General features: G+C 42.8%; 2 protein-coding genes across 8 annotated transcripts in view; both read left to right on the plus strand.

The window, feature by feature from the left end:
• Nucleotides 1-1,526: 1,526 nt before the first annotated feature.
• UBOX5 (U-box domain containing 5) overlaps nt 1,527-24,494 on the plus strand; it is a 35,086-nt gene continuing 12,118 nt past the window's right edge. For 2 of the 5 annotated variants that reach the window (XM_037147773.2, XM_037147777.2), the window contains exons 1-2: nt 3,695-3,783; nt 22,507-22,677. The gene's annotated coding sequence lies outside the window, so the exon portion shown is untranslated. Of the gene's footprint in view, nt 1,617-3,694; nt 3,784-4,448; nt 4,508-22,506; nt 22,678-23,690; nt 23,803-24,494 lie in introns of those variants that run through there. The other 3 variants (XM_053671079.1, XM_037147776.2, XM_053671078.1) reach the window with 3 other exon arrangements.
• On the plus strand, nt 1,533-11,552 carry FASTKD5 (FAST kinase domains 5). Of its 3 annotated transcripts, none has more exons than XM_037147772.2 (2): nt 1,533-1,616; nt 8,765-11,552. In XM_037147772.2, the coding sequence occupies exon 2, from the start codon at nt 8,816-8,818 to the stop codon at nt 11,216-11,218; it is 2,403 nt and encodes an 800-aa protein (XP_037003667.2). In that variant the 5' UTR covers nt 1,533-1,616; nt 8,765-8,815; the 3' UTR covers nt 11,219-11,552. The 3 variants fall into 3 exon arrangements, with proteins under 3 accessions (XP_037003667.2, XP_037003666.2, XP_053527050.1); XM_037147771.2 differs by lacking the exon at nt 1,533-1,616 and adding an exon at nt 3,693-3,783; XM_053671075.1 differs by lacking the exon at nt 1,533-1,616 and adding an exon at nt 4,426-4,507.

Raw genomic sequence — 24,494 nt, forward strand, 5'->3', positions numbered from 1 at the left:
ATTTCTTCTGTCATCCTTACAAAGCCCTCAGTCAAGAATGTATTCTGCTACAAGTAACACAACCTCATTTACAGGACCTTAAATAGTGGCTTCTTTTTTCTTGCCCGACGAGTCTGGTAGGCATCCTAAGTGTCATAGGTGTTGGTTCATCAAGGACCTAGACTGTTCATCCTCCTACTTTCCCATTCTTAGCATGTGGTCCCCACCATGCCACAAGGTGGCTGCCACAGCTCCATGAAGATATTGAGGCAGCACTACTTTACCATGAAAGTAAAAGCTTTCCCAGAACCCTATTGGCACAGTTCCCTTTAAATTTTGTTGGCCAGAACTCAGTCACATATTCTTCCCACTTCAAGGGAGGCTAGGACATTGAGTATTTGACAAAGAAGAACAGATTTGCCCTGGATGCCTAGGAGCAAAGTGGTCCACCCCCTGGGAATAGGCCCTCTGCTGTCTCCTGGTTCTGTTGGCAGACAGTCATAATCCACAACTAATTGCATGGTCTGGCCGTAGGGAGAGAACCTTCTCTGAGCAGTGGTGTCAATGGCCTGGGGCCCCAAATATCCCCCCAGGCAAACAGTGCCCTCTGATGAGCTCGGGAGTTGCCATGCCAGGCTTAACCCCTCCCCCTTTGCAGTGTGGTATCCTGCCTACATTGATTTGCCTCTCCAACAAGATGGATCGCCAGAGGAAGTACCAATTCTCAGGTTCACTGCCCTTAACGTGAGTGGACCAGCAGCCAAGGCACGGACAAAGTATGGCAACCCTGACCAGCAGCTCTCCAGAGCCCCCAGGAAAGGCAGTGTGGGGCCAGGCTCTGCTGGAAGATGTCAGTGGGGCCTCTTCCTTGCCTAGTTCTGCCCATATCAACTCAGGTGTGAGCCCCCTAGGGTGGTGGAGGATAACCTTGGCTTCTCTTCACATTCATTTCTCCTACTGGGCTTGGCCCATCGCTAACTCCTGGCTGCACTTTTATGATTACGTCTCTATTTTTATTACTTATTTATTTATTTAAAAAGATTGTATTTATTTACTTTTAGAAAGAGGGGTGGGGGGAGAGAAAGAGAGGCAGAGAAACATCAATGTATGGTTGCTTCTCCCGAGCCCCCTATCAGGGAACCTGGCCTGCAACCCAGGCATGTGCCCTGACTGGGAATCCAACTGGCAACCTTTCGGTTCGTGGGTAGGCGCTCGGTCCCCTGAGCCGCACCAGCCAGGGCACATCTCTCTTTTTAAAAGCTGATTACTTTTATTATACAGATGAGGAACTAGGCTTAGAGAGTTCATGTGACTTCCCAGGACCACAAAACCTTGAATGGTTATTGGGATTCGAACATGTGACTTGTCCATTCAATTACGGTGAGGCGTTTCCCCTCCGCAGGTCCTAGATTCCTCCTGACTCTTTAACATCACCCTTCAGTGGAAGATGTCCTTGAAAAACGCTGACAGAGTCTTTTGAGCCTCGGCTGCACCCGTCATTCGCGCAGCAGCCGGAAGTAGCCGGCAGTTGGCCGGAAGTGGGGCCGTGAGCCACCTCTGTATCTGGAGTTGAGGTGGTGTGGCGGACTGCGAGATCCGAAGTTGCCGGATACTGTGCCGGCGCTGGCCCGGCTCAGGTGAGTGGCAGCGGCTGCGAGAAGGTCGCGTCCGCCGCTCCGTGCCGACCTGGGCCGTGGCCTGCGCCTGCTGGCCGGCCGAGGGCCCGCGCGCGCCGAGGTCTGGCTCTGCGCTTCCCGGCCAGGGAGGCGGGCGCCTCTGGCAAGCCCGACTTTAAGGAGAACCTCGGCGACCCCACTCCGGGGTCGACCTTGAGACCTTGGGCGAGCGGCTTATCTGAATCTTGATTTTTCAGCTGTGAGACAGCTGTGGTGGGAATGTAGCGAGACGCACCTCATCACACTCTAATGTGCAAATGAAGCAATTAGGAATCTCGGAGATTTCCATTCTGTAGGTCTGGTAGGGGGGTGGTCCTGAGGTCCTACGTTTTCTAACCTGCTTCCAGGTCAGGCTGATGCCATTTTTCCCCAGGCCGCCCTTAGATCAGCAAGGCCTTACAATAGTAGTTTGCTTCGTGCTTGGGATGGGGTGAGACTTAAGTAAACATTATACGATATTTTTTAAACAGTTTTTGGTGTTACAAGCCTAAGGGTAGTATTGATATTCCCCTATTTTTTCCCTCTAGGAATAAGACAAATAATTGCTTTTCCTCTGTATGTACAAGTCATGACACAGCTGATCTGTCCTGACTCAGGAAGCTTTGGGCCCTCTTATACCAGTTAGGTTAATGGATCTCCTGAGATAATACTTTATTGCCCATTCACTGTAGACCCTCGGGCAGTGCTTCATCCTGTGGAGCTGGTAGCCAAGTGCTTTAGCACCAAATGGCTCCTGTTTGATGTTGCAGTAATTCGTTGCCGTGTTAATCAGAATTCATGTTTTCTGCACTTGGGACACATTTTGAGTAGTTACTAGATTCTGCGACTCAGCTCTGAATGGCTTTGGGAAGGCTCTGGGATGAACTTACCACTGCCTCATAGACCAAAATAAAACGTGAACACTCAGGGCTGCATGATACAACTGAGAAAGTGAGGCCTTTGGCAGTTATGCAGCTCTGATTTGTCGGTTTGGTTTTCTTCCCCGTTCATTGGTTTATTTTTCTGTTCCCCAGTAAGGCCTTGTCATTCACCATGCAAAGAAGTCATCTTTGCTGTTAAAGAATTTTGAAGTTCCCCCTTCACTTGTCTGAGCTACTCTGCAAATCTAGGAAAACAGATTTAAAACCAAGTGTTTTGTGGAGTTAACAGCAGTACTGGGACCATCTATTTGGGATTTTCCCACATAACTGTGGGTACAGATACTTCTCTTTACCTGCCTGGATTCTGTCAGTCCTCAAGTAGTCCCATTTAGATGGGCTAAGATCTTGAGTTTCTGCGGTTTGTTGTAGTGGAAATTTTCTAACGACAGAGTCTTATCAGACCCTTTAAGAGCAGTGGCTTTAACAGAATCATCTGTGGGGCCCTATCAGACTATATCTACCCAGGCCCTCTTGCCATTTTGATAGAGGAAAAGTGGAGTCTTAGAAGCAGAAGAGAGGGCTGTGGAAGCTAAAAAAAATTTCACAGGTGATTGTAATGTGTTATTGTCTCTCCCATACACATGGAAATTAGAACAAAGTAGAGGGGATGGGCTGTCAGACTTGATTTTGGTTTGACTTAGCTCTGTGGGCAATACTTACCTTGACCCAGACACCTTTACACTAGTGCTTTACCTTCATCATAGTTGTAGACCCCCTCTTGTAGGCTGTGCTCCTGTGTGGGAATAAGCTCGGATGAGTCTAGCCCAGCTAGCATCTGTGTTAACATCTAAGGGTTCACACTGTCAGCCTCTAAACCCTCACCGTGGGCTTTAAAGCTGTGTAGGCTCTTGTCAGGAGACTCCAGCACCTAGAGAAAGGTAGGTTTTGTTTGTTTGTTTAAATTTTTAGGGTTGCCCAATAAATTATTTGCTAAGATAAGAATAGGTTTTGAAGATCTATTTGTAGTAATTTTGTCAGGACACAAAAGTGTTAAACTTTTCTAGCAGAAAGATCAGAAATCAGAATTACATATGATGAAATGGGGTGAAATTCGGTAACTGGTAAATTACATATGCTGAGGGTGTTATATACTTAATCTACAGTTAGCATGGCTGCCTTCCTCCACCTGGCTCTTCTCTAACTTCTGGACTGTAGTTTAAAACGAAGCTATTTCATCTTACTCAGACCTGTGCCCGGAAGGTGGAAAGGTAAGATTCCTTGCTCCTGTGAAATCACAATGATTCAGGGTGGTTTGGGTAGTGTCTTTCAGAACAGCCAAGCTCTGGGGGTCTGTGAGGTTCCACTGTGCTTCATAAAGACCCCTAAGAGAGGAGGGGAAGCAAGGTATACTTGGGGCACTTAAACTAGGAAAGGGGCACCCTGGCTCGTGTAGCTCGGTGGATTGAGTGCCAGCCTGCAAACAGAAAGGTTGCTAGTTTGATTCCTGGTCAGGGCACATGCCAGGGTTGCAGACCAGGTCCCCTGTTGGGGGTGTGTAAGAGCAGTTGATCTCTGTATCTCTCACACATTGATGTTTCTCTCCCTCTCTTTCTCCCTTCCTTACCCTCTCTCTGAAAATAAAAAATAAATAAATAAAAATAAATTAACTAGGAAAGGGCTTTGTGAAATGATGCCACATATATTTGAACCTTTATAGAAGGCATCAGGAGTTATTGGGCATCTCAGAGCGCTCTCACCTTTCTTACAGAGTTTCTGGGAGTCCTTACCTAAGGAGGAATTAACTCAGCTGTGTTTTCTCTACCTGGGCATCATATCCTTGCCTCTTCTCTTCCCACTTTTTGCTTTATTGGTTGCGTATCTTGTGTTTCTTTCCTTTCCTTTTCCACAGTGTTTAAGACCCAACTTCTGAAGTGATTATATTTCATGATATGGTGTATATTTATTTAACACTAAAAGTTCCACGATGAAAAAGTAAGTAACACTGTTTGCTCTTTGCAGTTTGGTTCTGCCTGTCTCTGAGATTATTTTTGTCATCCTTTCTGCCCACTCTGGGCTTTTGTAAAGCAGCTCTACCTCAGTAGGAAGTGCTCGCTCTGGGAATAGCTTTTTAACATTTTCTTTGAATGTTAAGGTTACTTACTTTATTCACTGATTGTCTTCTTGAAGAATACCTAAATTTCCTGCTGCATTTTGTAAATTTAATTTCTGTCAAAGTTATACACAAATATAGTTTGCGCAGGTAAACAGTTTGATAGAACTTACAACACTAATTATTAATTTCCTCTCTTTTCTCCCTTTTTGTTCCCTAGAGGCACTTTCAACTATTTGTCTGTTCCTTTTGGCATTTATGAGTATATTTCTGAACATGTTTGTGTTGCTATTTTGTGATTTCTAGGTGATACTGATATCAATATCTATAAAAATATTTTGACCTCCTTATTGTGGATTTTTAGGCTCTAGGTCTCTTCTTGTATCACCACCCCGGTCCCCTTACCGGTCTTTACCTCCCTTCATCCTTCTAATATATTGGCTGATAATTTTTGGTTAGGTTGATACTTGAGGTTTATATTAATAAGATTATGTACAGGGATTAAGAAGATCATTCACAGGGAGTAACATTATTTGTCTTGTACAACTGAATTTGTTTTTCTGGAGTTAACTAATTTTTGTAATTGTTACTCTCTTGGTTTTTTTGTGTACTTTACCCCAGATTACCCATTGGAAGTGTAAAACTGCTCTCTCAGATACTATCTCCTCCAGCATGAACTGGTTACTCATTGTTTTTTAAAAAATTATTGATTGATTTTTAGAGAGAGGAAGGGGACAGGGAGAGAGACATCGATCTGTTGTTCCATTATTTATGCAGTCCCTGGTTGACCCCTGCATGTGCTCTGACCAGGGATTGAACCCACAGCCCTGGTGCATTGGGAAGATGCTGTAACCAACTGAGCTGGCCAGGGCTGAACTGGTTACTCTTTATGTCTGCTCACAGCTCTAGTTCTGGCATCTCCTGGGATTTCCCTTTACTACTCTCATATGTTGACCCCTAAATTCTGGGTCCCATGTCTCTCTTCCCAGCTTTCAGGTTTTCAAATGTGATAGATCACTTTACCTTGATACTGGGGCACCCACTCCTTTATGTAGATTTCCCTCTTTGAGGTCTTCTCTTTGTTCTTCTTAAGTAGTTAGTATAAACTAACCACAGTGATTGTTAGGATCCCTGACTGATAGATAGAGGTAGGTGGGGCTTTTGACTCCATCAGGTTCTAACCCTCCAGCCCCTTGGCATCCTGTAGATTGTTCACTGTCTGCCCCATTTCCCTGTCTGGAATCTGACACTCCATCTTGTCCCCAGGATACCAGCAGTGTTCGTTTGGGAATGAATCAGACCACCCTTGGGGTCAGACCCCGCTGTGCGCCTAGGCTGTGTAACCTTTAGCAGGTTTCTTAATCTTGTCAAGTCCTCTTTTCCTCATCAACAGTAGGGAGATAGTAAAACCCACCTTACAGAAATGTTGTAAGGATTGGAACTAATACAGATAAAATAGCTCATACAAGGCTCGGTACAGAGGAGGCCCTACGACAGTACTAGCTCTTGTTATTTCCATTTTGGGACTTGGCCTGCATTTTTACAGATGAAAAAGAGCCACATTCATTCGAAACATGGGATCCACACTAGTGTGACATTGATTTTCTAAGAAATGATTCTTACTAATTTTAAGACCATGCGTAGTGATTTTAGTAAATATTGTTAGGTTTTATTAATAGAAATACTGGCAATTTAGATGCACTCCTAAAATTACATCATTTATAAACGTATTTGTTAAACTAATCCATATATTCTTATGCATTAACACTTTTAACCTCAGTTAAAATTGGAATAAAGTTAATTTATCAAAGATACAACAGAGTCTCCTCCACAAAGAAACTGTATAGCTAGCTCCCTTTTATATAAGTGCATTTTAGGTGATGTCACTGATTTGTATTCTGTTTGTTCCACTGATATTTGTATGTGCTTTTTCATGTGTTAGTGCCTGCTGCACACTTATTCTGTAAACCAGCCTCCTCCTTGTGGATGAACATTTTGTTTTTGTTTTCTACTTTTTTTTGTTTACATAGCACAGCTATTTTGGTAAAGGCATATTTCTCTCTCTCTCTCTCTTTTTTTTTGGAAGCTCTTCAGATCTATTTCCCACGATGAGATGAAGGGCTACCGATTTGAATAGTTTATGGCTTTAGTTGCACATTGTGTTGGGCTAAATTTATATTCCAGGGTCCAAAACAGGTCTTCTTAAAAGACCTGTTCTGTCAACTGGAGAGTCCCGTTATTTGCTCTGTCTTTTGTCTCCACCATGCCTATGCTGCAGTATTAATTGAGATTCCTAGTGACTATTTTGAGGCATAAGTCTTCAATTATCATGTAAACATTAAAAATATATTTAAGCATTATTTTCATAGTGTTTTTTAATTTTTAAAAGTTGGCCATCTGCATTCACAGGAGTAAACAAATGGTCTATAATAAACTTTCCTTAAAGGGCAAGTTAGTACATATTTTATGGTTGCAGGCCATGTATTTTCTCCACAATTGCTCGATTTTGCTTCTCTAGCAAGAAAGCAGCTAAAAACAGTGGCAGTGAGTGGCCTGGCAATGTTCCAATAGTACTTTACCTACAAACATAGGTGGAGGGCTGGATTTGGGCCATAGTTTGCTGATAGCTGGTCTGTGGCATCTGGACCCATGGGTCACAACTTGGGACCCATGGATGTGCAGAATGGGCCCACGGGCCAGAGCGAGAACCAGGTGTATAATGATTTCATGTGAAAAAATTCTGCTCTGGTGCACAAAGAAAGTGGGGCACACATTCCTGCCACCCAAGAAGCCTTTCTAGCTGAGTGGCCAGAACGAAACCACTAACCTGCCCTGTGGTCCCCTGGTTCTTATGCTCTGGGCTCTGGAAGGAAGGGGCTGATGGGAGGTGGGCAGGCATTTCAGAAAGTCACTCTGCTTCCCTTGGTCCTCCCAAGGGATTTTCTGCAGCTGCAGCCCTACCTGGTTCATACTTTGGTACCTCAAGTCTCCCTGAACTTTGCTTGTCAGATTTTGGTGTTTCTCAAGTGGAAGGAAAGACAAAAAGCACTTAGAGAAAGCCAGGGTACAGCAGAGTCCTTTTAATAACCTCTCATGCCTTCTGCCATGGGAGAAAAAATGGGACTTGTGCTGCCCACAGGCAGGATAATCAGCGCACTGTTCCTCTCGCGTGTCAGCAGGGCAGTCGTGAGTGTTGATATTCCCTGCACCTTGAACTCGGCTTTGAGAACCATCTTGCTTCCCACTCATGAATTGACAGTGAACAGGGCCTTGGCCTTCTGCCTTCTCACACCAAAATGAGCGAGTCTTTGAGTATGCTTCCCAGTTGCATGACTGCTCTGCAGTAGTGGTCCGAACTCTTACGAGCCTCCTGGAGAGGAGACCAGGCATCTTCTAACAGGTATAGGAACGGCATTAGAGAGACAATTCTGTGATCAAAGTTGTGTATGTGGGGAATAAGGAGAATTACATTGAGTGTAATGAATTAAACTTTACACCAAACTCTACTCTTTAGTTTTGGTGTTAGCGTGGCAGCTTTTACCAGCTTTCTCATTCTCCACGTGGGCCTTTATGTGTTGATATCACAGAGACGGAATAGGTTGCTCACTTTTGTTTCCAGCTTTCTTTTTCTTTTTTTAATTCTTTTTTTATTGATTGATTTTAGAGACAGGAAGAGAGAGAAAAAGAAACATTGATTCATTGTTCCACTTATGTATTCATTGGTGGATTCTTGTATGTGCGGGATCAAACTCTGCAACCTCAGTGTATTGAAACAACCCTTGAGCCAACTGAACTACGCAGCCAGGGCCCCAGCTTTCTTTTTGAAAATCTGCCTTCCTTTCCTGTTGGAAGTTAGCAGAGTAACAGTCTCTTCTCTAACCATCATGGCTTTTCTGCTACTATAAAGGAAGTCTGTCCAGATCAGGAAATCCAGAAGGAAGTCTGGTTTTGAGGTTTTCTTGTGTCCTTATGCAAGTCACGTGGAGTTTAACCTTGATGTATGCTGTGTTGTGGTTTGGGCATTCACTAGTGTCAAACTTAAATGAGTGGACAGCAGTTTTAATCCGTTTCTTAAAATATGTAAATTCTGGTATTGTGATAGGTGGAAGCCACTTATTCTTCATCTACCCTTTTTTCAGTATCTGGCACCAATTCTGGCCCAGTCATTTGTGATCCATGGCTCTTGTGGTATGCCGAAGATTTCCAGGCAGTTCTGTGGAACGCCTCCCTGTCCAGCTCTAATCAAGCACCCTATAAACAAGAAATTGCCTGGTCCGACCTGTGAGGACTGCGTTCTGCCTGCCAGAACGCTCTGTACCGACGTCAGAATGGCAGCTACTCTCAAGTTACTAAAACCCTTAGGATGTCGAGCGTTTTGCAGTCCTTTTGCCTGCAGTGCAACCCAAAGTGTGGCATATTGGAATGTGGGAGGTGGCACACGGCGCAGGGGACAAGACCCTCCAGGACACAGTAGTCTCTGCCATCCTGCCAAAAAAGTTGAGAACATCCATAGCACCTCCTCTTTTCAGAGGATCCTGGCAACCGGCGGTGCCCTTCTGAGTTTGGAATTCAGCAGGGCTTCTGCCTCTAAGGCCAGCACGCTGAAGCCGGGCTCACCCAGGGCCATGAAGGTTGATGAAGAGGATGTAGAAGTTTTTGATTCCTTTGAAGATCCCCGAGCTTTCCTACAGCTAAGACCAGAGTACCAGCTTCACAGCTATAACAGATCTGAGCCTTGTCAGCCCCTGTCAGTGTCAGAAGGTAAACTAATATTGCGCAGAGTCACAGTTTATCAAGATAATCTCCAGCCCCAGATCATTGCCGACTGTTTCTGTAAGCTGAGCGCTGTGCCTGCAGAGCAGCTCCCTGTTTTGCTTCCCAGTGCCAGTTTTTCAGTGCTCTGCGAGCTGAGTGTGAAGAACGTACAGCTCTTTGATACCCCAGATCTGATTAGCATTTTGAAAGCCTTTGTCAGTTTAGGGATCCCTCATTCCCATTCAATGCTAGATGTGTATGAAGCCAGGTTTTGCCATAAGGTATGGGATATGAGTCTGGATCAGCTACTTTTGGTGGCTGACCTCTGGCGGTACTTGGGCCGCAGAGTCCCTCGGTTTTTAAAAATCTTTTTTAGTTATCTTAATTTGCACTGGAAAGACCTGTCCTTGTCCCAGCTGATTCACTTGATTTATATTATAGGTGAAAATCGTCAGGCACCCCAAGACCTAATGCAAAAACTGGAATCATTGATCCTCAAATATATAGATTATATCATGTTAGAGGAAGCTGGTACGATCTGTTTGGGGTTCTTTAAATCAAGCAGTAGTCTCTCAGAATTTGTCATGCGGAAAATCGGAGACTTGGTGTGTGCTGACATGCAGCATCTGAGTAGTTATGCCTTAGTGAATGTTCTTAAAATGTTTCGTTTCACTCACGTGGATCATGTAAATTTCATGAAGCAATTTGGGCAGATTGCTCCTCAGCGAATTCCTTCCCTGGGAGTTCAAGGTGTCATGCACCTGACTCTTGCCTGCTCTGCCTTACGCATCCTGGATGAAGGGGTAATGAATGCTGTGGCTGCTTCTTTGCCTCCTAGGGTAGCATACTGTCGAAGTAAAGATATTGCCAAGTTTCTGTGGTCATTTGGAACTCTGAATTACAAGCCTCCCAATGCCGAAGAGTTTTATTCTAGCCTGATCAACGAGATTCATAGAAAGATGCCTGAGTTCAACCGATTCCCAGAACACCTGCTCACCTGCCTGCTAGGCCTGGCGTTTTCTGAGTACTTTCCAATAGAGCTCATCAATTTCACTTTAAGTCCAGGCTTCGTCAGGTTAGCTCAGGAGAGAAGTAAGTTTGAACTCACTAAGGAGCTGTATACACTTGACGGTTCAGTTGGCATTGAGTGTCCAGAATACAGAGGCAATCGTCTTAGTTCTCACCTTCAGCAAGAGGGGTCAGAAATACTGTGGAATTCAGCTAGGAAGGATATGATCTCAAAGCCTGAATTCCTAGAAGCTCTCTTTTTACTTGAGACCATGTTGGGCGGGCCCCAGTACATCAAACACCATATGATTTTGCCTCATACCCGATCTTCTGACTTGGAGGTCCAGCTCGATGTTGATTTGAAGCCATTACCATTTAACAGAGAAGCCACACCCACTGAAGATGTAGCCAAATTAAGATTCAAGCATGTGGGAGTCAGTCTTACAGATGACTTGATGAATCAACTACTAAAGGGGAAATCAGGCAGGCATTTCCAGGGGGAAATTGAGTCAAAGACTGGGCAGCATCCCATGGAATTAGAGAAGAAGGCAGCCGTACCCTTGGGGGCCATGGAGGTGGCTGGCCTGTGCTCGCCAGCCTGCGTGCAGACACCACAAGTGAAGCTGGCTATTCAGTTGACAAACAAGAACCAGTATTGCTACGGTTCCAGGGATCTGCTTGGACTGCACAATATGAAGAGGCGGCAGCTGAATCGGCTTGGGTACCGTGTGGTAGAGTTATCCCACTGGGAATGGCTCCCACTACTGAAGCGAACTCGCTTAGAAAAGCTTGCATTCCTCCATGAGAAAGTGTTCACTTCTGCTCTCTGAAGAACCTTGGGGCATTTCTGCTCATGAATGCCATAGGCATGCACTGCACCAGGTGTTGTGAAACAGTTACAAAAGCCAGAATGTAGGTTTGTGATAAAACGATCTGCTGAGGAGACTTATACTCTTGTTTGTGGCAGATTGAAGGTAGCGTATGCTATTGCGGATTAATTGTAACCTGGTCCAATTGTATTAGTTGCTGCTGATTTGTACAGGTAAATAATAAACATCTTCAAATGTCCTATTTTCAAATAGTTTCTACCTCATTTTTTTATGTTTATCAGACTTAACTCACAGTTACTTTGAATTTTTAAGATAAAAGTAGAGTCAGACATTGTCTAAGGGCAGTTTTTAAAGATTGGTTTTCAAAAATAAAATAAAATAAAATAAAGATTGGTTTTCATATACTTTGTTATAAGAACCGTATACAACCTCACTTACATTTCAGGATTTTCTTGCATGTTTTTTCTTCACACTCTCCAAAATTAAAGTCTTTATTATTCTTTATTTTTACTTTTTGAATCCTTACTGAAGGACATGTTTATTGGTTTCAGAGAGAGGGGAAGAGAAAGAGAGAAACATTGGTTGTCTCTTATGCATACCCCAACTGGGGACCAAACCAGCAACCTGGGCATGGGAATCGAACCTGCACCCTTGAGTTTACAGGATGATTTGCCAACCAACTGAGCCATACCGGTCAGGGCAAGTCCTTCTTACTCTGGTTTACATTTGGTTGGTTGTCCTTAGTTGCTGATGCTTCCTGCTTTAAAAAGCCATTTCATAGTTAGCTTAGTAACTTCCTCTTAGCCCCATCTCTTCTGCATTTCTGCTTCGTTTGCACTCCTGGTATATTTTCTCCCTAAAGTCGAACTTAGAGAAGTATAATTATATGAGTGCCTGTTGGGCCAATGGTTCTCAAAAATATGATGACCATGCAAAATGGTTTTCATGGCAAGTAGCTCCGATGAGAAGGAGACTTACTGCTGCCCGTACAGGAGGTCTAGTGGGCTTCAGGTTTGGTTGTATTAGAGCCACAGGTACAAGAGGATTGTATATATGTAACTGGATAGAAGTAGCATTGTGAACATCCGGGGGTCTGTGGGAATTTCTTTTTAAAAGGATCCCTCCCACCATTATCTAGGTCTGTTCTGAAAGATCACTTGTTAAGAGAGGATTTCCCCATCCATGCTAAGTAAAACAGTGCCCTGTTGGCCTTTAGCCTTGCTCTGTCACTTTTTCCAGCTTCATTTTCTTCACTATCCTCAGTAGTATCAGAAATTGTTCTTTATTTACTTACTTACTGTTTTCTCTTTTGGAAAGTAGCTTTTGAGTTAACATTGTGTAATTCGTTTATTTCCAGTGCCTAGAATGGGTCCTATAACAGAAATAATATTTAGTGAGGGTAGTCGGATATTATTGGAGGGCTGGGGTAGGAGGAGCAGGCAGACTGCTTCTAGAGAGGTAGAGAATATCTGGGCCACAAAGGCCTATGGCCTTGCTTAACAGTTTAAGTTTGCAGGGCCGGGGTGTCTCTAAAGGGATCTAAGTTGGGGACTAATTGGGCAGAGTGGAGTTTTAGAAATGGTAGGGGAAAAGCAGGGTAGAACTAGATTTGGGAGTGGAGGTGCAAGATGAGTTGGAGAATATTTCGCATATATGCAAGAGCTCATGTGAGATAAGGGCCAGTGCTATAGGAATGGAAAGTTTGAGTTCTAGAGATGTTTGGAAGGGGGAAAAGACAGGCCTTGGTAGCTGATATTTGGGGAATGAAGATTCTGGTCCCTAGATTGGTAGAAGTCAGCAACTAAAACAGGAATCAAAGCAGAAAGGAATTTTGGGTAAAGGGTTAATGAGTCTGTCTGGGCCATGCTGAGGTGGCCTTCAGGCAGAAAGGGTCAGGCTGGGCCTCAAATAGGGATGAGAATAGGTGGCAGTTTGTCTTGCTAACACTTGTTATTTTTCTATGTGTGTGTGTGTGTGTTTAATAGCCATCCTGGTGGGTGTGAAATGATTTTGATTTGCATTTCCCTAGCAACTAATGGTATTTGGCATCTTTCAATTTTAACAATATTAAGTCCAGTCCATGAACACAGGATGTCTTTCCATTTACTTAGGTCTTTTTAAATTTCTGCCATCAGCATTTTGTAGTTTTTAGTGTCCAAGTCTTACACATCCTCAGTTAAATTTATTCCTAAGTATTTTCTTTTTTAATTTAAGACTTATTTTTTATTAATAGAAAGGAAGAGAGGGAGAGAAACACCCATGTATGAGAGAAACATCAGTTGGTTGCTTCTTGCACGCTCCCAACTGGGGCCTGGCCCACAACCCCAGGCATGTACCCTGATGGGGAATTGAACCAGCAACCTTTGGATTTGCAGGCCCAGTCCACTGAACCACACCAGCCAGGGTGTGTTTTACTCTTTTTGATGCTCTTGTAAATGAGATTGTCTTAAACTTCTCTTTGTTAATGTGTAGAAATACAGCATTTATCCTGCACTTCTGCATAGTTCTTTTAATAGCTCTAATTGTTTTTTTGTATATGTGTGGGATCTTTAGGATTTTCCATATATAAGACCATGTCATTTGTAAATAGAGATAGTTTTACGCCTTTCATTCCACTTTAATTTTTCTTGCGTAATTGCTCGGGCTAGAACTTCTAGTACGGAATTGAATAGCGGTGATGAAAGTGGGCATCCTCGTTCTGTTCCTTATTTCAGGGGGAATGCTTTAAGTCTTTCACCATTGAGTTTTTAAGCTGTGGGGGTTTTTAATAAATGCCCTTCACTGTATTGAGGAAGTTTCTTTCTATTACTAGTTTACTGAATGCAATGATTTTTTTAGTTTATGTCCCAAATAGTGCTGGCAACATTCTTATACTAAATGAAAAAAAAAAGTCTTTTTTTACCCAATTTTCAGATATAAGTGGGCATTTAATTTTTTTTTGCTATGTTGGCAACCCTAAAAAAAGACACAGCGCCAAGGTAGGATTGTTTGACAGGGCTGTTAGGGACAGAAGAGTCTTGAATGTTGATCCACGATGAGGAAAGGGTCCAGTAGTCAGAAAAGCCGAGGATTCAGGAGAGGCAAGAACAGATAGAATAAGGCCTGAGAGGCGGAATGGAGTTAGGTTTGTCTGTGGAGAGCCTGGCTGCCTCAGCCAGGTTCCCAGAGCATTTTGCTGACTAAGGCATTGATTAAATGGTATTAGAACTCTGTCCATGGCCTTATTTTGAGTCTTTGGGTCTCTTAATTAAAAGTAAAAATTATGCCCAGATAGGCCTTTCTCTGAGTCTGTGAGTTTTTCAAACGTGTCTGTCCTGTGCCTGGCATAGTGCCTTGCACATATTAAGCCCTTGAAGGGTAAGTGGGATTGCGGGCTTCTTTGGGGCCCACACCTGTGTTCTGGTCTCCTGTGCTCCTCTGACTGTGAAAAAGCTGGGACAGCTGTCTTTTGTTTTAACCAGCTCTTAAGAAGAATGCAGGTAAGTCAGATTTTTTTCAGGGATGGACAAGTAACTCAATTTAGAAATTATAAGAAGTATTGTATGTCTTTAAAAGCTGAAGTGCCCAATTTATAAAATTGCTCAGTGCATTGGTATTCCACCCACTCTTTGAGGTTAAATGCTTTTCTCTTATTTGACAGGTAATCTTTTCTTCTTTTTCTTCCCTCTGTAACCCGTTTGAGCCTAGTCTTTAAAATATGTGTAACTGCCAGGATTACTTTCCATTACATTTTCATGAGACTCAAAATCAGATTGTGTAACTAGTTATAGCATCTTCTGTGTAGGCCAAATGCAGGTGAATACTCAGGTGTTCAGAAAGTGTCATGGTCACCTTATTCTCTTCTAAGTTATCCCCCCATGCTTCCTCACCCCAGGTTCTGAGTCCTCAACAACAAAAAGGTATGCTTTGCTGCTTCAGGCTCCAAAGAAGCACAGACAGAAACCTTCCCGGTAGGATGCCCAGCTCGTCCCAGTGTGCCTGGGAATTCTACCTTTAGCGTGGAGAGTTCCATGTTCTAGAAAATACCCCAGGCCTGGGTAGACTGCATGGTTGGTCACACTACCTTTGAACCTCTTCTTAGCCCTTCTCTTGCACTTGTCTGCGTTCAGCCTGACTACAGGGAGGCAAAGGAGGAAGGTCCCTCTCTATCTGGAAGCCCAGTTCTCTAGGGGTGGTCAGCTGCGAGAAGTACAGCCGGCACGCATCTGTAGCCCTGTTCCTCCTCTCATCAACCTTGGACTTCAGGAACCCATGCAGCCGTTTAACTACTTACGTCCACTTTAAACATGAAAAGAAAAAACTGCTTATCCCACTACTCTGATACATTGCCTATTTTAAATTTCTCTTCACCTGTACATATTCCTCATACAGGTTTTTAACAAATGTGTGATCACAATTCTTCTGTTTTGTGTTCCTTTCATATATACTTTTGCATTTTTTTTACATAGTCACACTTATCATGTAAATGACAGATACACCAAGGATGAATGTGTCACTCAAGTTTGTTTCTTACAGTGTGGATAGTGGAATTAACTAGAATCAGCTGAGGGACTTACAGCCTTGAGACTTGTGTGGTAATAGAGTATTTGGACTTATAAAATAGAAGGCTTCCTTTTTTTCCCCGACTTTTAAAATTTATTTTTAAACAGAGGGGCAGGGAGGGAGAAAGAGAGGGAGAGAAACAGCAATATGTGGTTGCCTTTCGTGCACCCTGCACCAGGGAACCTGGCCTGTAACCCAGACATGTACCCTAACTGGGAGTCAAACCAGCGACCCTAAAATAGAAGGCTTCTCAAAGTGCAGTACAAGGCATCCTCGTAAGTGAACTATGTTGTATCTTCACTATGGTAGTGATTACACAAATCTATGCATAGAATAAAATTGCAAAAAACTTAATAGGCACACAAATGAGTGTGTGTGCAAAACTTACGAAATTTGTCCATTCCCGGTTGTGATGTTATACTATAGCTATGCAAGGTGTTAACATTGAGGGAAACTGGTTAAGTACACATAGAATCTTCATTGTTTCTTACAACTGCACATAAACCTAAAATGATCTTAAAAAGTTCATTAAAATTTTGAAAAATAAAAGATTTTTTGTTAGGTATAGAAGATTTTTTGTAAGGTAGCTTTGAAATCCCTGTGAGATACTCAGTAATATGTCATAGGTAGTCAATTTTTCTCCTTTCTCATCTTAAAAAAATTAAAGGAAGAAAATGTCAGGCAAAACTGAGACTGCCAGTTGATTTCTAAGTAGTTTGTACTTTGATACTTATTTGATGTCTTCAGGAAGCCGTTGGCAAGACAACCCCTCCTGTCGCGCAGAAGAAAGATGGTAGGAACACATCAGCTAGGGGAAAGGGAAACCCCTTGAAGGGCGAATCGCCTCCAAAGTGGTTCAGAATTACTGTTATCTAGGAGCTTAATGGCAGACTTTTTATTAGTGTCATTTCTTTTCCTGGTTATAAGCCTTCTACGACTTCCCCCCTGATCAGTAGCTTTCAATTTATTTATTTATTTATTTATTTACTTATTTTTTACTACAAACCTTAGTAAGAAAGACCTTTTACATCAAAACCCAGGAAGGAAGGGAGGAAGAAAGGTTCAGATACCTGTATGTGTATCTGAAACAAACGTTTCACAAAGCACTGTTTGTTCTCATGTGCGCTGCACTCTGACATTTTCTGTTTTTAATTTTTTTAAATGCTGGTTGTGGCTCAGAAATTAGAGTATATAATTTGAAAAATATATTTTATTTATTTTTAGAGAGTGGGAAAGGGAGGGAGAGAGGGGAACATCAGTGTGTGGTTGCCTCTCCCAAGGCTCCTAGTGGGAGCCCAGCCTGGCCCACAACCCAGGCATGTGCCCTGACTGGTAATGAAACCGGTGACCCTTTGGTTTGCAGGCCGACACTCAGTCCACTGAGCCGCACCAGTCAGAGCTGGAGTTCCTGATTCTTGATCTGTGGTTTGGAAATCACTCCCTCAGCCCACCCAGTACAGTATCCTAAAGCCCCACGGCACAGCTTTCAAGGTCCTTCCGTCTGGTTCCACCTGCCTCTCCAGCCCTGCCTCCCCCTTCCTCTCCAACTAAGTGGCATATTGGCATTTCCTGAACCTTCTTCCCCTTGTCCCATCTGTCTGCCTTGACTCTTACTGTCCCTCTCCCTAGTAACCTTCCCCTTTTCTTCCTGTTCTTTCTTGGGTCTTGGCACCTATACTCAAACATATATCGTCTCTTGTACTGTTAGTATGTAGTAATCTGTCACTCTTCACAATTGCCCATGCAGTCAGCCATGTGTCCTAGTTGTCCCCGTTCAAATGTTACTCCTGTGAATTCTTCCATGACTTCTGGGTTTACTTTTGGTCAGTGCTTTTCAAATTTTTTCATCAAGAGCCACTTAAGAAATACATTTTGTATTGGACCTAGGGTAGACATTTGTTCACGTATTTGTACAAAATGGAACAGAAGTGTCATGACACGATGCTACGTGCAGTTTGATAGTTTGTATTCTCTTTCAATTATTTTCTTCAACCCATAACTTGATTTCAAAACCACAAATGAAAAAACATTGCTTTAAGCCGTCCTTATCCACTCTGAATGCCATGTGCAGAAAGCTTCGTTAGAAAACTTTATATTCCATAGTCACTGTGACAAGGAAGTCTGTGATGCCTCAGGACTTGAGAACGGACCATGAAGAAGTTAAAATGAGTGAACTAGTTATACACATTTCAACATAGAAAACCTAAAATAATAATGCTCAATAGAAAAGCAAGGTATAAAACTGTGGTATAGTATCATTAAGGTACATTAAAAATACATAAAACTGCTGTACATTGTGTGGACACACACAGCCCTGTACTGATTGGAATGAGAGACACTTCGGATGCTGCTTCTTGGTAAAAAGGGAGAAGAAGTGGAATTGGTGTTGGTTTTTATTTATGCCTTACAAATTTTGCTCTTAACACTGAAATGAGAAGCAAACATTTTAAAATGTTAACATTTGCTAACTCTAGGTGGTGGGTATAAGAGCATTTACTATATTATAATCTTTACTTTTATCTGCAATATTTTGTAATAGGAAAAATCTGTAATGCAAATTGACATAATCTACTTATAAAACCTCTGTTATCTTGCTATCTTATAATGCCTTTATTATCTGTCTCCAAGTTTATTATCTGAACTGCCGGGCACTTTAGCCATTTTATAGTCAGACCTAGCCTTTCTTGTATTTAGGCCCTAAATTTAGAGAAGGAGGCTGTGATTTGTAAGTATTTATTGGACAGTGTTTACAGAGTTCAGGTAGCACTTGGCCATTTCCTAGGCTGGACTGGAGAGGTGTCCTTCCTGGGCGAGGTGTTTGCATTTTCATGTGGTGAGCTTTTTCTTTCACCCTGGGTTAAGCATAGACAGGAGGCACTTAACCTTTAAAGTTCCAGGGGTGTTGGCACCAGAAGGGCAGTAGGAGCCTGCAAAGACCCAGATGGCATCCAGCCCTACAGACTCCTGCAGTGTTTGGGCGTGACTGTTTCCCAAAGATATGTCATCATTTGTGAGATAGATATTTTTTTAAGATTTTGTTTATTTATCTTTAGAGGGGAAGGGAAGGAGGGAAAGAAAATGTCAATTTATGGTTGCCTCTTGTGCGTCCTCTGCTGGGAACCGGCCTGCAACCCAGGCATGTGCCCTGACTGGGAATCGAACTGCAGTCCTTTGGTTCGCAGGCCCATGCTCAGTTCACTGAGCTACACCAGCCAGGGCTCATTTGTGAGATACTTTTAAAACAGTCTGTCACACTTGTTCTGTAATGGCACAGTCACTGTTTCAATTCGATCTCCAGTCCTAGTTTGTTTTCAGTCACCTTTTCCCCCAATCATTTTTTGTTGTTATTACTATTATTATTATACTGTTTTTTTTAGAGTGGTTTTAGGTTTGCAGAAAAATTGAGCGGAGTGTTCCCATCTTCCTCTTCTCCCTTGCCCACGGTTTCTGCTCTTACTCACACCTCGCATTACCATGGTGCATGGTCACAGTTGAGGGGCTAGGATTGGTGCACTGTTACGAACTGAAGTCCATAGTTCACATTAAGGCTTACTCCTTGTTGTGTAGTTCTCTGGGCCTTGACAAATCCGCGATGTCCACATGGACATCATTATGGTACCGTCAGAATAGTTTCACCACCTGACCATTTTGTTTCTATCTCTGTACTCCTGTGTCTAGCACAGGGCTTGTAAATGTGTAAATGTGCCATGATATCTCACCTAAAATAAAATATGAGCAGTCAGATTTAGTACAATTTGAAAAAATTTAAAGCCCTTTCGCCATGTGAGAACATAGCAGAAAGATGGCCTTCAGCGAACCAGGAAGTGGGCCTTCACCAGACTCTAAATCTTGGACTTCTCTGCTTCCAGAACTGTGAGAAATAAATGTTTGTTCCTTAAGAAACAAAGACATTTAAAAATAAAATCTGCTAATCCTAGGAATAAAAGAAAGGTTTAAAATGAGAAAAATGTGTCGTATCTCATTAGTCTATTAGATAAGAAAAATAATAAAAGTCAACATACAGATAAAAGCAGAATACAAAACAGTTTTTTCCTAAGAAACTATGAAAATTAGAATGCTTTGTTAGCATAAAAAGAGTATTTCAACCTAACAGTCAACATTATGTTCAAACTGAAGCACTAGAGGCATCTTCTAGTGGGAACAAAACAAGCAAAGCAACTTCACATAATTCTGGGAGTTCTGGCTGTGTAATGAGGAGGGACAAATCAGAGTTCTCATTTTAAGAAAGGGGCTCTCATTTATTACTGAGATTGTGGAATCCTCCAAAAAAAGCAGTTGAAAATCGGTTAAAATCAATTCAGTGAGACAACGGCATACATAGTAAAAACACCAAAGTGAAAACCTTTCCTATATATAGGAATAACTTTAGAAAAATTAATGGGATAAAAGGATCCTGTTCATAAAGAGCAAGCTTAATAAGAAACATGTAGGACCCCTTAAGAAAAAGTAGGCAAAATTGTACTAAAACAAAAATCTACTTAAACTTTTTATCTTAATATTATAATAGTATAAAGTCTCAAACAATCTAAATGTCCACAAAAAGGAAAATGGTTTATTATTTATACCCCATCCTGTTCCAAAATTATTTTAAGATAACTTTCACAATACACACTCTGACATAAAAAGTAGTGAAGAGTTTAGGCAAAGATAGACTTCTGCCAAGATGGAGGTGTAGGTGGAAGCACTGCACCTTCTCGCACAACTAAGTTTAAAAACAATAAAGTTTTAGCAACAAAAACGCAGCCAAACCATAGAAAATTGAACTACACGGAAGTCTGACAACAACGAACCCTTCAGCCAAACTGATAAACGGGTGAAGGAGCTAGCAGTGAGATGGACTGCGCAGGCCCCAGCAGCAGGAAGCAGCAGAGGGAACCGCCATTTTCCCTCTCTGACCCCACCCCCACACACAGCATCACAAACCAGTGACCTGGGTGGCCCCGCCCTGGTGAACACCTAAGGCGCCTCTCATAGGCAACAAGCACAAACAGATCAAAACATGGCTCAAGAACAGCTCAGAGCCCCAGAGCCAATAAATCTAAGTGATGAAGAAATAGCCAAACTTTCAGATACACAGTTCAAAGCACTGGTGATCAGGATGCGCACAGAACTGGTTGATTTTAGTCACAAATTAGAGGGACAAATGAAGGCTAAACTAATTGAAATGAAGGGAAATGCACAGAAAACCAATAATGATGGAAAGAAAACTGGGACTCAAATCAATGGAGTGGACCGCAAGGAAGAAAAAAATGACCAAACAGAAAAGGATGAAGAAACAAGAATTCATAAAAATGAGGACAGGCTTAGGAACCTCTAGGACATCTTTAAATACTCCAGCATCCAAATTACGGGGGTACCAGAAGGGGAAGAGGAACAGCCACAAGTGGAAAACTTATTTGAACGAATAATAAAGAAGAATTTCCCCAATCTGGCAAAGGCAATAGACTTCCAGGAAATCCAGGAAGCTCAGAGAGTCCCAAAGAAGTTGGACCCAAGAAGGAACACACCAAGGCACATCATCATTACATTAGCCAAGATTCAAATGAAGCAGAGAATCCTAGAAGCAGCAATAGATAAGGGGACAGTCACCTACAAAGGAGTTCCCATCAGACTGTCAGCTGATTTTTCAAAAGAGAACTTACAGGCAAGAAGGGGTGCAAAAGTCATGAAAACCAAAGACCTACAACCAAGATTGTTCTATCCAGCAAAACTTTCATTTAGAATGGAAGGACAGATAAAGTGCTTCTCAGATAAGATCAAATTCAAGGAGTTCATCATCACCAAGCCCTTATTATATGAAATGTTAAAGGGACTTACCTAAGAAAAAGAAGTTAAAAAAACATGAACAAGTATTAAGGACAGCAAACTCACAGTTATTAAGAACCACACCTAAAACAAAAGCAAACTAAGAGGACAGCTAGATCAGGAGCATAACCATAGAAATGAAGATCACATGGAGGGTTAGCAACAGGGGAGTGGGAGGAGGAGAAGGGGGAGAAGGTACAGAGAATAAGTAGCATAGACGGTAGGTAGAAAATAGGGGGGAGGGCAAGAATAGTAGGGGAAATATAGAATCTAAAGAACTTGAGACACGTCATAAACTAAAGGGGGGAATGGTGGGGGAGGGGGTGTGCAGGGTGGAGGGGAATGAAGGGGGGAATAGAACAACTGTAATGGCATAATTAACAAAATGTATTTAAAAAAAAAGAATTTAGGCAAAGATAAATTTCAGGGATGGACCACAGATGTTATCCTGAGCTTTTAGCAGCCTAAATAAAGAAATGGTATGATCAGTTCTATCATTCATATCCATACCATAAAGTGCTAAGTGGATTGGGAGAAGCAGCTGCTTTCAGTTTTCTCACAGGCCTACAGAGGGAGACTGCTGAGCCGAGAGTGCTCGTTTTGATAACCTGATAAAAACACCTGATTTTATGGAGATGTTTCTTAGCAAATCCCTTAGTGATGGGCCACCCAGAACGAGCAAACAGTTTGGCAAAGCATGTTTGCAGAGGATTGAGGGCTGCATGAGGGCGGTGGTGGGAGTGAGCATGTGGGGGGGGGGGCGTTTAGTGCTCTGCTCTGAGGGGCAGCTCTCTGGAGTAACTCGCCTTAGAGACTAAAATTGTGCTGCTCAGCTGGGGTGTCACCCTGGTGACCTGTAAATCTGAGAATGGCCACTGAATTTTATCAGTGTGTTACATTTTTTTTTTTTTTTGCTACAGCTGAGGATCCATATTGCTAAGAAGTTTGGCACCTGGTGGTGTGGGATATGAACACAGCGGCCACCAGGGATGCCGGGCCAGGAGGCACGAGGTGCCACATGGGCGGGTACTAAAAAGAATTAGCGTGGATGGACTGAACACTCTCCTTCAATTCGCCCAAACTCGATTTGGGTAAGTGCTGTGAAGAACAGGTAGGCTGTTTCTGTCAGGTGAGGATCTGTATGCTTTAATAGCTGACTGATGGAATTAACCTGTGATGAAGTGAGATGCTAGAAGGCTAGCTTACCTCAAGGTGTTCCTCAAAAAACAGTTCGATGTTTGATCCAGTACATACTGAGAAGGGCGGCCAGGGTTTCCAAATTTCTGCATAGTAGAGCATAGCCACGTTCATTTTAAGTTCAGAAGAATTGATTTTTAAGAAATGCATGATACCAAACCTCGACCTGAGTAGCAGGGAGAAAAAGAAGTTGTAAGGTATTCGTACGACTTCGTGGTGAATCCTTCAAGGTAAATGGTGTCCAAGTAGACGGTAACCAGGGTGGTTGAGAAGGTTTGGCATGTGATTCCCAGCTTAACCTCTCTTGGAGTCTCAGTTTCTTCATCTGCAAAATAAGGGTATTAGTACCCACTTTAGGGCTGACCAGTTGGTAAGATTTAAATAGAATGAAATCCGTGGTAATTTCCTCCAAGTCATTTTATGTATGTGCCTCCCTGGCCATTGTTTTTTTTTGTTGTTTTTTTTTTTAACTACTAGAGGGTCCTTGTTTGTCGACTCAGTAGGAGAGTGAGCCCCATGCTTGCTGAGACACAGTGTGGATAATACCTTTTACTTTATTTTTTTAAAAGTTTTTATTTATTTATCTTTAGAGAGGAAGGGAAGGAGAGAGGGAGAGAATATCAATGTGTGGTTGCTTCTCATGCGTCCCCTGCTGGGAACTGGCCTGCAGCCCAGGCATGTGCCCTGACTGGGAATCGAACAGCGATCCTTTGGTTCACAGGCCTGTGCTCAATCCACTGAGCCACACCAGCCAGGGCTGGATAATACCTTTTAAATGATCACGTTGATTAGTGGGGCAGTCAGATTCTTTCAGGTAGCTGAGGTGGAATTTTTAAAACTTAAGAGATAACAAAAGTTTGAAAACCCTTTGTTCAGTCTTGCCCCTCTCATCCTGGCCATCTCTCAGGTCCAGCCAGAGGCAGGCGTCTGAGCCAGGGGTTAAAGGCAGAGGGCAGCTGTCCTGAGGGCAGTCACAGCTGGGCCCCTCCATCTCATTTACTGTTCAGTTGGGTACTCAGGTAAGTCTCGGAGACTTTTCCATCTGACTTTATTGTACTCACGGGAAAGCTCTTTGTCATGTCTGCAAGAAGACCCTGCCAGGCTCGCTTGGTCTTGGCATTTAGATTCTCAGAGAAATCAATTTCATGACATATAGAATGCATTAAAAGACCACGGTATGAAATGTCCAAGAAAATAGCAAGGAGATTGGAAGAAAGTAAATGTTGGTAAAGTCAGTGGCTACCAGTAGGAAATCAAATCGGTACTTCAAGGAATTGGCATTGCTACCTCTGCCAGGGTTTGGTTTTTTCCCCTGAGAGAAAAAAGGCCTAAGATGTGGACTGTGGAGATAGAGACGACTGCGCACTAGTGGTCCTTTATCTTACTAATATTAACCACTTCTCAGCATTTTGATATTATAACAAAGTTTGTATCTCTGTTTTCTCACCAAAGTCCTGCCCATCAGGCAGAGAGGGGAAGGGAGAGCTCCCCACAGCAGTGCGTGCACACACACCTCGTGGGGCCAGAGTGGGTTCACAGCTGTGCGTGTGCAGAGCAGAGTCTGTTCTTGTAGTGTGTTTATTAATTACTGTGTTACTCTCCATGCGGACACCTGTAAAGCCGGCTTGCCACAGCCTGACTGTTCAGGTGTACGTAAACGTGTGTACGCACACACACAGATGCCAAAACAGATGGTAATATGCAGGAGACA

The sequence above is a fragment of the Artibeus jamaicensis genome, unplaced genomic scaffold, assembly GCF_021234435.1.
Source record: "Artibeus jamaicensis isolate MK-2021 breed Jamaican fruit bat unplaced genomic scaffold, CSHL_Jam_final contig_685, whole genome shotgun sequence".
In the NCBI taxonomy this organism is placed as follows: Eukaryota; Metazoa; Chordata; class Mammalia; order Chiroptera; family Phyllostomidae; genus Artibeus; species Artibeus jamaicensis.